This window comes from Ailuropoda melanoleuca, chromosome 17 (genome assembly GCF_002007445.2).
Source record: "Ailuropoda melanoleuca isolate Jingjing chromosome 17, ASM200744v2, whole genome shotgun sequence".
Lineage (NCBI taxonomy): Eukaryota > Metazoa > Chordata > Mammalia > Carnivora > Ursidae > Ailuropoda > Ailuropoda melanoleuca.
In genome coordinates, this window is record NC_048234.1 from 19123937 (window position 1) to 19137267 (window position 13331).

At 42.1% G+C, this 13331-nt stretch overlaps 1 protein-coding gene and 1 long non-coding RNA gene across 6 annotated transcripts in view; one reads left to right on the plus strand and one right to left on the minus strand.

The window, feature by feature from the left end:
• The window catches only part of PDCD1LG2 (programmed cell death 1 ligand 2), an 85807-nt gene that overhangs the window by 22640 nt on the left and 49836 nt on the right, over positions 1-13331 (minus strand). For all 4 annotated transcript variants that reach the window (XR_004621703.1, XM_034647006.1, XM_034647008.1 and 1 more), the window contains 2 exons: positions 11624-11758; positions 7588-7637 (listed from right to left, as the gene is read on the minus strand). Coding sequence is in view for 3 of the 4 variants with exons in the window: in XM_034647006.1 (XP_034502897.1) it covers positions 7588-7637; positions 11624-11758 (185 nt within the window). In the remaining variant the exon portion in view is untranslated. The remainder of the gene's footprint in view (positions 1-7587; positions 7638-11623; positions 11759-13331) is intronic.
• Positions 1-13331, plus strand: part of LOC105239505 — a 71058-nt gene that overhangs the window by 12592 nt on the left and 45135 nt on the right. For both annotated transcript variants that reach the window (XR_004621706.1, XR_004621705.1), the window contains exon 4: positions 13021-13225. This is a non-coding gene — a long non-coding RNA (uncharacterized LOC105239505). The remainder of the gene's footprint in view (positions 1-13020; positions 13226-13331) is intronic.

Here is a 13331-nt window from a genome sequence, read left to right on the forward strand (position 1 = left end):
TAAAAACATTTTTTTAATAGATTAATGATACACTAAGTATATATTTGTATCTTACCCTTCTTTTCTTTTTGTTATATAGAAAGCATTTCCCCATGTTATTCCTCAGAAACAGAACTGTAAATGGCAGTACATGCTGTATTAAGTAGAGGTTCCAGTTATTCCCTGTTGTATCAGTCAGGATGAGACTTGATTATGCTGTAGTAACAAACAATCTCCAAATCTCTGTATAATAAACAGAGATTTATTCCATGTTCACTGAGGGTCGGCAAAGGGCTCTGTTATTTGTAGTTACTCACAGACCCAGGCTGAGGAAACAATCACTACCTCAAATGTTGCTGTTTACCACACAAAAAAAGAAATTACAGTAAAGCACAAGCTAGCCCTTATATCTTCAACCCAGAAGTAACACACATCATTTATGCTTATATTTAGTCGACCAAAGCAAATCACATGACCGCACCTAACCACAACCTAATTGTAGAGAAGACCAATTTTACCACATACAGAAAAGCAAGAGATCCAGAACTCTGTGAAACTGCACTAATGACCACCACATCCCCTACTGAGAAAAATGGCAATGAGCTATCTCTTTGGCCACATCGAGTTTGATCTGAGTCTTTTGATTTTTATCATATTAAAGTGAAGGCCTTGAAGGCCCATCTGGGAAGACTGAGAAGTCTGGATTTGCGCAAGAATAAGAACAGGCAACACCTCTCCCAGAGTTGTCTAGAAAGTTCAAGGCAGAGCCATGGAGTGGAAAACCCAGCTCTATGCACAGCTGTCGCTTGAGCTAGTCCTGCTGGGCACTCCCACATGAATTGGTCTCATGTCAGTCTCTGGTCAATGAAGCAAAACCACCAAGCTCTTCCCTTCTTAAGTGGGAAGGGAGAATATTTACCTGAGCAGAAGTCTTGTCAGACATATGTGTCAGGGCAAGTCCCAAGACTCCGTCTACTAGGTAAATGTGACTAAGAGTGGGGGGGCCAGGATGCTGCCTGCACAGCCTGCGACCTGACACTGTCTTCACACAGGTGGCTTGGGGGTGAGGCAGAGTGGGACAGTAAAGGATGGGTGTGGGAGAGTGAGAGCCCTGAGGGCCGTGAGCTGGCTGGACCCCAGTGGGGCTCTGTCCTCAGACTTTATGAAGCTGAGATGGGAGCTGGTGATAGCATTAGAGCCTTGAGAGCAAGACCGAGTACATTCAGTGTGAGGGAAGGCATAGAGCCACGGAGAACTTCTGGGTCAGGAGCCAGCACATGCTATCTGTAGGGCCGGATTGTAAAATATTTCGACTTTGTGGGCTATATGGTCTCTGCTGCAGTCCCTCAACTCTGCTGTCGGAGGCAGGGGAAGGAGTGTGAGGTTTGGGAGAGAATGAGGAAACACTGAGCATGGCTGTGCTTCAATAAAATCTTGTTTACAAAAACAGGAGATGATTTGGCCCCCTGGCTGTAGTTCACCCACTCGTTTTGAGCTGACACATATCAATTGAGAGCAGAATGTTCACTTTGGTTGACCATCATTTCATAGGTAGCTACTGAAAGTATAACACATCCTAGGATGTGATAGGCTTTGAAAGGAAGAAGAAGACACTGCACCTGCTTTCTAGAAACGTGTAACTCAGTCCTCTGGGAACAGCAGATCCTATTCAATGTAAGCTATTACGTAGCATAAATTTTATAATTAATATAATTTTCTTATTTTTCAAGATTTTATTTATTTATTTGTCAGAGAGACAGAGCACACAAGGAGGGGGAGCTACAGGCAGAGGGAGAAGCAGACTTGCTGCTGAGCAGGGAGCCAGACATGGGGCTCGATCCCAGGACCCTGAGATCATGACCTGAGCCAAAGGCAGACGCTTAACTGACTGAGCCACCCAGGTGCCCCTATACTTACTTTCTTTTAATAAATATATGACATATAGAACATTAATGTTTATAATCTGGTCCTCTGAACCTAATTTTACTATACCCAATACCTGTTTTCTCAGGATAAGAAAAAAACAGCTTAACAGTAAGTGACAAATCAAGGGGAAATTTATAAAATATATAGCAGGTAATGGGTTACTATTAGCTCTAAGTAAAGACATAAGTAAAAAGATGGACAAAAGATGCATAGACAGTTCCCAAAAGAAGATAAAAATTTATGAAAATATTTTATCTCACTAATAACTTTAAAATGCAAATTAAAATAATAATGATGGGGTTGCTTGGGTGGCTCAGTCGGTTGAAGTGCCTGTCTCTTGATTTTGGTTCAGGTCGTGATCGCAGGGTTGTGCGATTGGGCTCTGTGCTGGGTGTGGAGCCTGCTTAAGAGTCTGTCCCTTTCTCTCCCTCCACCCTTCCCCCCACCCCCTGCTCACACACTCTCTCTCTAAAAGAAAGAAAGCAAGAGAGAAAACAAGAGAGAAAGAAAGATGTACAGTTTTTAATTTCTAAATTAGCAAAATTTAAAAAATAGTAATACCCAGCATTGGGACAGGTGTAATGATAAAACTAGCTCTTTCACATATTGCTAGTACAAATTGGTACAACTTTTTAGAGGGCAACTCAGCAACACATTTTTAGAGCCTTAAAAATGCCTATAGGTTTACCCCAGTAATTTTGCATCTTAGATTTTTACCCCTGGTAATAATTAGAGCTGCACATAAAGATTTATGTATAAGGCTATTATTGTGATAATACTTAAATAACAAAAATGTAAAACGACTCTATGAGGTAGACATGAAATGTCCAAAAATAGGGAGTAAGGTAAATCCCAGTCCATGTATACAATAAAATATGGGAGCCATTAGTTATATTTTCAGCACATAACTAATACTAATGACAAAATTAAGTTAAAGAACTATATCAAGCTATACATATTATAATTTAACTTTATAAAATTTAAATACAGAAAAATGTTAGAAATTCAAGCAATCTTAAGTATTAACCATGGTAATCTGTGTGCAATGGATTATATGTTATTTTTATTTCCTGTATGCCTTTTTATTTTTCATTTCGCTCAGAAAAAAATATGTAATTTAAAAAATGTTCTGAAAGTTGTATGTTATTTATTTTTGAGCTGGCCAACAACTAAAATTAAGCAAGATTTATCTTTTAGTAGTGAGACAAATTCGGTCAAAATCAGTTACCTCTTACATTTACTGCAGAATAAACTCCAAGAAGTGCAGACAAATAGACAGTAAGACAAATCATTTCCAAACCCCTCAGTTTAATTTTATCAGGGAATTTTGGTGACAGTGTTGTTCCTCCGCCTCCATATTTACTTAGCTATTCATTATTTCAAAACACATGAAGTGCAGGATGCTGATACCACACACATCCTTTGGTTGCTGAAAGAGGCAGCGAGCTGAGCAGAAAACCCTAAACAGTGAGTGTGCATGCACATGTGGGTGGTAGGTTCATGGCTGACTGGGTTTTAGACAGAGCCCTGGCCTCTCGGACAAATCTGTGACCAGATAATAGAGAGTCACATACTTCTATATATATATTTTTTTAAGGCTCAGGGAACTCTGACAAATTCACTTACTCCAGCCAAGACTGCCCTCCTCACACTTCGATGCCTGTGATGATCAATTTTCTATGTCCATTTGGCTAACCTAGTGTATCCAGTTGTTTGGTCAAAGTTAGCCCAGATGTAGCTGTGAAGGTATTTTGTAGATGTGATGAACGCTTGCCATCAGGTGACTTTAAATAAAGCAGATTACCTTCAAGAATGTGGGTGGGTCTCATTCAATTAGTTGAAGAGCAACAGCAGAGATTTCGCAGAGAAGGAATTCTGCCTCAGACTGTAGTATAGAAACCCCACCTGAGTTCCCAGCCTGCTGGCCTACGCTACCATTTTGGGATTCCGTATTTCACGTCTTAGCTGAACTTCCAGCCTGTAAGCCTGCCCTACGTATTTCACACTTGCCAGTCTCCTAGTGGTTCTGTGGTTCTGTTTCTCTGGAGAAGCCTGAAGTACCCGTTCCTCAAAGACAGGCATCAAGTTTTCTTGGCTATCCAAACAGTGGGACCTAGACCCAGCTTCTTTCCATTCCCCAAATCAGTATTTCCCTGTCCTGCTCCCTCTTCTTCCCAGGCGACAGTCTCCAAAATGCTGAATTAGTTCTCCATTAAGAGTCAACAACTGGTGGGGCGCCTGGGTGGCACAGCGGTTAAGCGTCTGCCTTCGGCTCAGGGCGTGATCCCGGCGTTATGGGTTCGAGCCCCACATCAGGCTCCTCTGCTGTGAGCCTGCTTCTTCCTCTCCCACTCCCCCTGCTTGTGTTCCCTCTCTCGCTGGCTGTCTCTATCTCTGTCAAATAAATAAATAAAATATTTAAAAAAAAATTAAAAAAAAAAAGAAATATATAAAAAAAAGAGTCAACAACTGGTGAGCAACTTCATAGGGAGGAACTTAAAAAAAAATCTACTGAAATCTAACACGTTGGTATTTGTGTTGGCAAAATCATGAAACGTTATGCTAAGTAAAAATGAGCCATATTTCCTTTACTATTCCACCACCATTGATCATTGTCAATTTCTACATTTGAATCAATCTGCAAACAACTGAATGCAAATGGAACACATAGAACACAATATAATATGTCAGCCTTACCTAAGTGTTAAAATATGTGTGTACGTGACATAGATAAAGACAAACACAGGTAAACACAAAACTGTTTTTGAAAAAGATCATCTATTCCACGTTTGGCAAATATATGGCCAAGATCTATGTCTTCTCCCCATCCAAAGCAGACATCATTCATCAATCACCACACTCCCCACCTAGAAATGGTCTCCCAAGCCATCCTCATCTCTGCCCTAGGCACCTTCTGAACGTGACAGGAGGCCTGTTTGCCCTCCTCTGCATTTGGTCCAACCTTCTTGGTTTATGGGTGACAAAACTGAAGCCCAGAAAGGGGGTGGATCTTTCCTAAAAGTGCATAGATAGCTCACAGAAAAACTTGAATCTTAACCTCTTGAATTTTAATTATGACCTCTTTTTTATAAAAAGAAATATTTCAGGCATCCAAAGGAGTATAAGAATAATATCGTCAATGGGTAGTAAGGAGGGCACGTATTGCATGGTGCACTGGGTGTTATACACAAGTAATGAATCATGGAACACTACATCAAAAACTGGGGATGTACTGTATGGTGACTAATTTAATAAAATAAAAATTATTAAAAAAAGAATAATATCATCAACATCTGCGTGCCCACCCCCCTGGATAATACCATCAACATCTGCGTGCCCACCACCCAGCTGAAGGGGTTAAATTTGGTGTTTATAAATTCCATGCTGTTTTTGTACTTCACATGACAGTTTCCATAAACACTACATAGAGGTTCTTTGCAAGCTTTTAAACTCTGTAATTGCCAATATATTGTCTATATCTTTCTGGAATCTATCTTTCCTCTCAAAATTGTATTTTTCAGAGTTATCCATCTCAGAAATACATCCAGTTTTGGTGCTTTCATTTTAGTTGCTATGTATACTTCCTATTCACCTAGTCTCCTACTGACTCACATTTGATTATTTCTAATTTGTTGCTCTTGTAATTAGTAATATCAGGAACATTCCCATGTGAGTCCTCTGTGATGCATTCCTAAGTGGCCCTGACCTCTTAACAGTATACCACATATTCTCAGGTAAGTGCCAGGGAGGGGTGAAGAAGAGAAAGGAAGAGCATCATTCTCTCACCTCCTTGACTCTCCCCTCCCCAGGTTCAAAGCTACAAAGAGTAACTATATATAATCAGTTGGGGGGAAAGAGAATTAGTCTAATTTCTTTAATTTGACTTTTGACCAAGATATTTTATTTGAATTTCAGATACTACTGAAAAAGGGTATGAGATTTTTCTGTTTATAAGGAGATGTATTGTTTAAAAATGGGTGTGATACTGTTAATCCAAAGAAATCACACTATTAACAGTGCAAAATTCAGACCATGTGGGGGCCATGGGATGGGACATTTAGAATGGTTGCAAGCCTTTGAAGATTCCTCAGTTCCTCAGATAGACAGCTCTGCCTTCATTACTCAGATTCCAAGCTCTTTCTGACGATACTTTCTAGGACAGAGGCTGCAACTGGTCATTGATGGGCTCAATTAGCCTATGGACATATTTTATTTGCTTTGTTCGGTATTTGAAATACTTTCAGGAAGCATTTAATAACCAGGACATTTTACATAAAAATCTGGTTTTCCATCTTCTCTGACAGCATTAGGCTAGTGCTAATTGACAGGGAATATGCCCTCCAATTTGTCACCATTCCCGATCTGGTATTAGAATGTCCTTTTTACTCATTTCAGCACCTGCCTGGCCCTGTGGGCATCTGAGTTTACCACCACTGCTCTCAAGACTTTCACTATTTCTTCCTCACGTTGAGCAGTTGCAGGAGACACTTACACAAAGACTAGAGCTCATGAAACTCAGGCAAATGTTGAGGCTGCTCCCATGGAAACTCACTTGTAACCAAGTGCACCCACCTACAGGGACACAGGAGTTTTGTTTCTCAAGGAACAGATGTTTCAATTAGGATGGCCAGCATGAATCCGAAGCTTTTCTGAGTCAAGAAAATCTCATTGCTGATTCAGAGAAACTCAGCATAACTGGACCTAGTCCAGGCCTGAGCTGCATTTGTTCCTTGGTTCTGTGCCTAGGGATGAGCATGACGGTAACAGGACGTATATCACGAGTGGGTGAATTTCATTCCTTCCGGTCATATTTTGTGCTTATGAGTTGTCATGTGTTCTGTATTAGCCAGACACAGACCCTGATATTGAAGGTTTTCTAGAATTGTTTTTACAGTTGGTGTCTCTGGAAATTTACAGATATATTCAGCAGAATTCTAAAATGACCGGTTCTGAATGTTTTGAGTAGCAGATAACAAAGTTATTTAGAACTTTCTGTGAATTGCCTGTAATTTTGGTGAACTCATGAATTCATGTGTCATACCACGTGATTCCTAGATTACAAAAGGAAAGGCGGCTTTCCCAAGAAAGCTAGAAATACTCTATGCAATATGACCCGGGCCTGTGGGTCCCCAAAACACCATTTCCCTAGGGTCGAAGCTTTTCATCCAACCAGCCTGAATGATGTTAGCAACTCCAGTTCTCCAGAACTCCACATCACATCTTTTCCCACAAATTCCAGCTCCAAGCCTGTCAGCCTCATGAAGAGACCTCTACTCCCCGAGCATTACAACCTTGACCCACAGCCGCCAACAACGTACTTAGTAATTTTTGCAAAACCACAAACTGTTGATTGCTTCATAGTTGAATATCTTCCCTTGCTGTTAAATGTTAACCATGTTTCTAAGTACCTGAGCCCAGATGTCCTGGTGCTGGAGTGCTTAGGAATAGAGACAGACCAAGGCTCTACAACTCTTCCGTGGCTATACAGCAGATACCTTTTTTCTCCCAAGAACAGTATGGAACAACGTAAATTTACAACAGCAGCTAGCTGAAATGCCACTCAACAGGAAGATTCCATACAGGCTAAAACTATTCAGTTGCCCTTTGTGCATTCGCAGAACAGGAGCTATTTCTTAATTCAAGCTGGGAGAGAAAAAGTTAAGAAAAATCATGACTACTCACAGCTCTGTCCACTTCCCTCCTTACGGTGGTGACAGATTTTTTTGTTGTGTCTGAAAAAGAGAAATCCCAGCGATGGAATAAGATTAATGAGAAAAGTTTTCTGTTTCTAGACTAAAAGATGGGAGAACAAAAAGTTGATCCAAATAAATCACATGTAGAAATCCAAATGTGCACTGTGGCTTGAGACCGTAGGCTGAATGACAGAGTAAAACTGTACCCTTGGGTGAAAATTGCAAACAAAGCACTCCTGTACTTTCTGTTCCTTTCTCAGCCCCTGGTCCCAGGCACTCAAAGGCCGAGGGACTGCTAACTTGGGTATTCAGCCCAGGAAATGCCCAGCTTCAGAATTCTCTCTCCTTTTTCTTCTTTGGTCTTGACTGCCACTTCCTTCCTGTCTGCCCTACACAGAGCAAGAGGCCTGATCAATCAATTTACACTAAGGTGTACGTGACAGATACTGGTTCAAAGCAAGTTGGGAGGCAGAGGCACAAGTTCACATAATGGGATGCTCTCACCACTGTTTCCCTGGTTTCATCTCTTTTTCAACTTCTGACGTCACATGTTCCCCTCCCCCCACTCTGATTTTCTTGGAGCTTGATGCCCATGTCCCGAAGTTGCCTGGGTTCCTGAACTCAGTGCATCCCTAATTCTGCTTTTGCTCTGCACGCCAGATTTTTAGGAACTCCCTCATGACAATGCTAACCATGGCCTGGACTTTGAGGGCCTCCATCCAGCACCGCTGTCTCCTCTAAGAGGATTCACATTTGAAAGGAGCCTAAGAGTTAACCCTCAGAAATTGCCCTTGCATGGTAGAGTTTCAGGGCAGTCCTCTCTAAAGCTTGGGGTTAGTGCTGCCATTTTGTGGTTCTTATGCAACCATCTGCCAACATATTTGGTCTTTGGTTTAAATCCCTGTAAAGTCCTGGCTCAGTATTTTAGGGCATTGCCATTCAAAGTGTAGAGTCCGTGGGCTATTGGTGGTAGGTGACCTACTGCTCACCAGCCCACGATGAGACAATTACAGAGATTTAGCATAAGCATTTAGAAGCCTTTATAGTAATTCTTGTACTGTGTTTTTTCCCCCTGATATTTATTGAAATGTCATATATTTATTGAATCTAGCAAATACTGAGCTTATATGTCTTTTTATTTCACTTTTTAGTAATTCCATTTTTAGTATATATTGCAAAAGCATTGACCCTATCGTATTAGAAATATAAAAATAAGTGGTTCCTTACTACAGAGAGGTTGAGAAATACTGTGCTTAAAATCTGCAGGCCTGTCCTAGAGATCTGGTCTCTATAGCTGGTGACTCTTCCTGGATCCTGTTCTTGGCTTTGCCATTGGCTCAGCCAATGATAAAGTCACTCAATTCTTTTGGGTTGAGATTCTCTCCTTCCATTGCCCAAAATAATACTATTTAGATTGAGTCAATTTTTCTTAAGCACTTTGTTAACAAAAGGCCACACATTTTAGTGTCAGACAGACCTGTGTTCAGATCCCAGTTACATGACTTTAGGAATACTTTCTGAACTTCCGTTTCTTCATCTGCAATATAGACACTACTCCTTGTCTCAAGCAGTTTTTGTAAAATTAACTGAAAAGGAGTTTGTAAAGGGTCTAGCCCAGTGCTGTCTAACGGAACTTTCAGCAAAAATGGAAATATTGTATATCTGCTCTGTCCAATGCAGTGACCTCTAGCCCCATGTCACTATTGAGCACTAGCAAGGTATAAGCTCTTAAAATGTGACCAAGGAATTAAATTTTTATTTAATTTACACTTAAATAACCACATATGCTATTATACCATGCAGAGCAGGTTAGTGGGTACCTGCATACAGTAGGTTCAGGGTAAAATTTTATTGAACGTCTACATATGCCAGGTAATGATTCAGACAGTGGACATATATTAGTGAATAAGAGAAACACAGCCCTTATGCTCATGAAGCAGAACTTGACATTATTTTTACAAAACAAGTTGCCAGATTCTTCTCCAGAAGAAGTCACCTGGAGCCCTGAACTGTTGAGGGCTCATCTTACAGATGGTTAGGAGAACCTTTTATGGACTGATCCCAGCTGCCCTCCCCATGCATCATGGCGTGCAGAGCTGGTCATTGAGACATAGGTGGGTAAATGTGTTTAGGAGCTGAGGGGCCTTCTGGACAGAAAGGGGCTGAGATTGCCACCATTGTACTTGACTCTCTCAGATAGATTGAGAAGTTCAGGATGGCACTGGCCCTAAGAGGAACTCAAGAGAAGGAAGTTAGGACTGGCATCCCAGGCTTAACATGAAGGCCTTGAGTCAAGGAGGCTGGCCGGGCACAGTTGTGTTTAAAGCAGGAAGCCCCTTAGGCCTCATTAGCTCTTGAGGGTCTTGCTTTGGGAGCAATGGCAGAACATGTGAGGGGAGTCAGAAAGTTGTCATCTTGGGTCACTCTGGTCTATGTGGGGATCTGGACCAGCAAGCCTGGTGGATGGAGACACTCCCTCCCCAGAGGGAACAGAGATGTGTATGGCAGGAGTAGAAAGAGCAGTCGCTCAAAACCAGGGCCCTCTGGGGAACTGACCTGGCTCTCCAGGAACCTCCCTGCCTGTTTGGAAGTAGCATCCTTGTGGGCTAAGTTAGCCTCCTGACAGTCCATGGGAGGTAGGGAAGTGGAAACTGTAAGAGGGAGACATTGGACTTCTGGCTAAGACAGGCAGGTGGGTGCTCAAGGAATTAATTGGAAAATTAAAAGGGATGCAATTGCATTTGGAGCCCAAGGTATTAAAACAGGTCCTAGATATCTAAGTGTGGGCTGAGTGTATTGAAAGGAGACATAGGTACCATGGAAGCATCTCACAAGGGGATTTGCTGTAATGGGTGTGATGAGGGGGCAGAATCAGGGGAGGCCTCATGAAGTGGCAGCTTTGCTGAGATTTAAAGGATGACCAACTTAGGTGAACAAGGAGAAGGAAGTACTTTAAGAACAAAAGCTGAGTATGGTGAGATGGCCTTCCTCTCCATTTCTATCATTTCTCTCTTTTTTTCCTTTTCCCCTTCTTCCTCTTTTCTCCCTCCCTTCTTCATTTCTTCCTTACTCCTCAACCTTCACCCCCATTTCTGTTGACAATAATTCCTCAGATTTTATAGTAGAGGGTTTTGTGGTTAGCACCCAAGTTGGGGCATACATAGGGCAATGATATCTTATGGCAGAAGAGAATATAGAAGTTAGACTGTAAATGTAGCATGATGACCACCACATGGGAGGGTTTTAACCCTCCCAATTCTCAAATAGTGACCACCCCAAATTTCTATTGAATTAATCCCACATGTCATTTCTTTTCTATAGACAAGGGCCATGTCTAGACTCTGGGAGGAGCTCATTGGGTCCTGACAAAGGAACAGTTTAGGAAAGCGCCAGTCTGCAGATATTGTGGCCAGGGTTCAAAGGTTGCACAACAGGAGTGGGTGGGTGACAACAGGACAGGCTAAGAAGGGACTCCTGAGGAGCTGTTAAAAGACTTCAGGGCACCAGCAAAACAGGTGCTTTTCCTGTCCCAAATGGCCTCACACACTTTTCTCGTTTCCTTACCAACGAGGGGATTCAGATTCCTGGGGGTTGGGGGGAAGGCTTAGACCAACTAACACCCAGCCTGGGGGAACAAGGGATGAAAACTGAAGGAATCCTCTGAAGTGATCTTGGCATCCTCCCACCAGTGAACTCTGACCACATAGCAGTCTGCATTGCCAAAACAACACTGATCTCATGAGGCTAATGACACTTCTTAGCTCAAAGAACAAAGTAAGCTATTTCAGCACAGGAACAAAACATTCCCTTTAAAATACTCAGTATGAAGATTTCAGCTCACTGAAGACTAGAGCCGTTTTCTTCTGGGGAAAAATCATCAGGATGAGTCCCCTAAGTCCAAAGTGATGCACAAGCCCTGAGGAGATTTGTGTGAAACTGGGAAGCTGAAGGCCACTGGGGCAAAGCAGAGCCTCAACACTGCAGACCCCCAGTCCATTTGGTTCCCTTGAATAAAGCTCACTTACCTTTTCTAAAAGAAAGCTTTTGGAAGAGCTGTTTTCTTAGGCCTATCATTGTAGCTACGAACATCAGAGCAATGATGAAGGAAGGGATGAAAACATGAAGCAGCCAGTTTGAAGAGATGTCAACTTCTTTGCCAACTGGTTGAAAGAAAAGCACCAGAAACTCATTACATGGTACCTTAGAGGTAAACCAACAAGTTGGCCATCTGAGTAGGTTACAACCAACACGGCCAACACGCAGCGATCATTTATTCCATGCCAGGTACTGATCTATGTGTGCTGCAGGTACTGGCTCGTTTACTTCTCACAACCACCCTATGTAGCAGGATTTACAATGAACCTCATTTTACTGGTGAAGAAAATGAGGTGCAAAGAGTCTAGGAAACTTTCCCAAAGCTACACAGTAAGAGACAGAGCTGTGATATAATCTAGGCTGTCTGGTTCCAGATTCTGTGTTTTTCATCATTCTGATACATCTATCTGTCTGTCTGTCTGTCTGTCTATCTATCTATCTATCATCATCATCATCATAATTTTTCTTCCCAGTAGGATAGTCCCTCAACCCAAACATGTCTTCTCCCTCCATTGTCAAGCATTTGCGGTGCTCAGAATCTATGCCATTAGTCATTCAATTTCAAGAATTAACAGGATCCTTTTGGGAAAATACAATATTGTAGATGGTGTTAACCAAAATCCAGTCATTCATACCATAGTATGAATTACTACAACGAGCCCTTTCCTTGGTTCAGCTAATCAGTGTTCTGGCGCTGAGGAAAAGGTGAGTTTAGTAGAGAGGTGGATGAGAAGAGCAATTCTGGAGACAGGGGAAGGCCTTGTAGAGGAGAGCTCTGGGTATCTATAGGTTAGAATAAGGGCTCCGGACTGACAATGGGGAGGCCTGGAGGGGGCTTCATAATAAGAAGTAAAAGAGTACCCACAGTAAGCTGTGCCCTTTCCAAGACCCTGAATTTTGCCCCATGGTGTGACTTCTACAGAATAAACACAAGAGTCTGGTTCAGGAAAAAACTGGCAAAACTGCTGGGGAGGAAGGGCTCAATCCTGCCAGCTGCCTTCCCTCTCCCCCATCTCAATGCCATCTGAGAATCATAGATCGTTTTAGCTGAGAAGGGATTAGACATCATTTAATCTGAGCCCCTCATTTTAGAGTTCAGGAAGTAAGGCTCAGACGTGCTAAAATAATCTATCTGAGGTTATCACTGCAAAACAAGTAGCAAAGCCATGATTGCAAGCCTGGATCTGTTTGCTCCAAAGCTCAGGCCCCACAGTTATTTGTCTCTATTGAAAACAGTGTGGTGAACAGTAAGGAAAAAAGGATTCAGAAGCCTGGCTCATCTACACACTGGATAACCCGCACTGACTACAAATGCTTTTACTTTTAGGAAGTGCTTATTAAGCACCACTGCAATAGCACTGGGAGTCAAGGAGCCCTGGGACCTTCAGTGTCCGCACAACAGAGAAATCCCTACCTCAGAACCTTTGTGCAAACCTGCTGCGTCCTTTGCAAGTTCCTTCACAACCCCTTCCATGTACAGTTCTACTCAACCTTGAAGACTTTCTAACGATGAACATTGGTCTGCTTAGATTGTAAGTATTTGGAGTGCAAAGACTTCACCTAAGTCACCTCTGAATCCCTTATAGAGCCAAGTACCATCTACATGAAAGATGTCAATAAGGATTTTGGGGGCTTAAT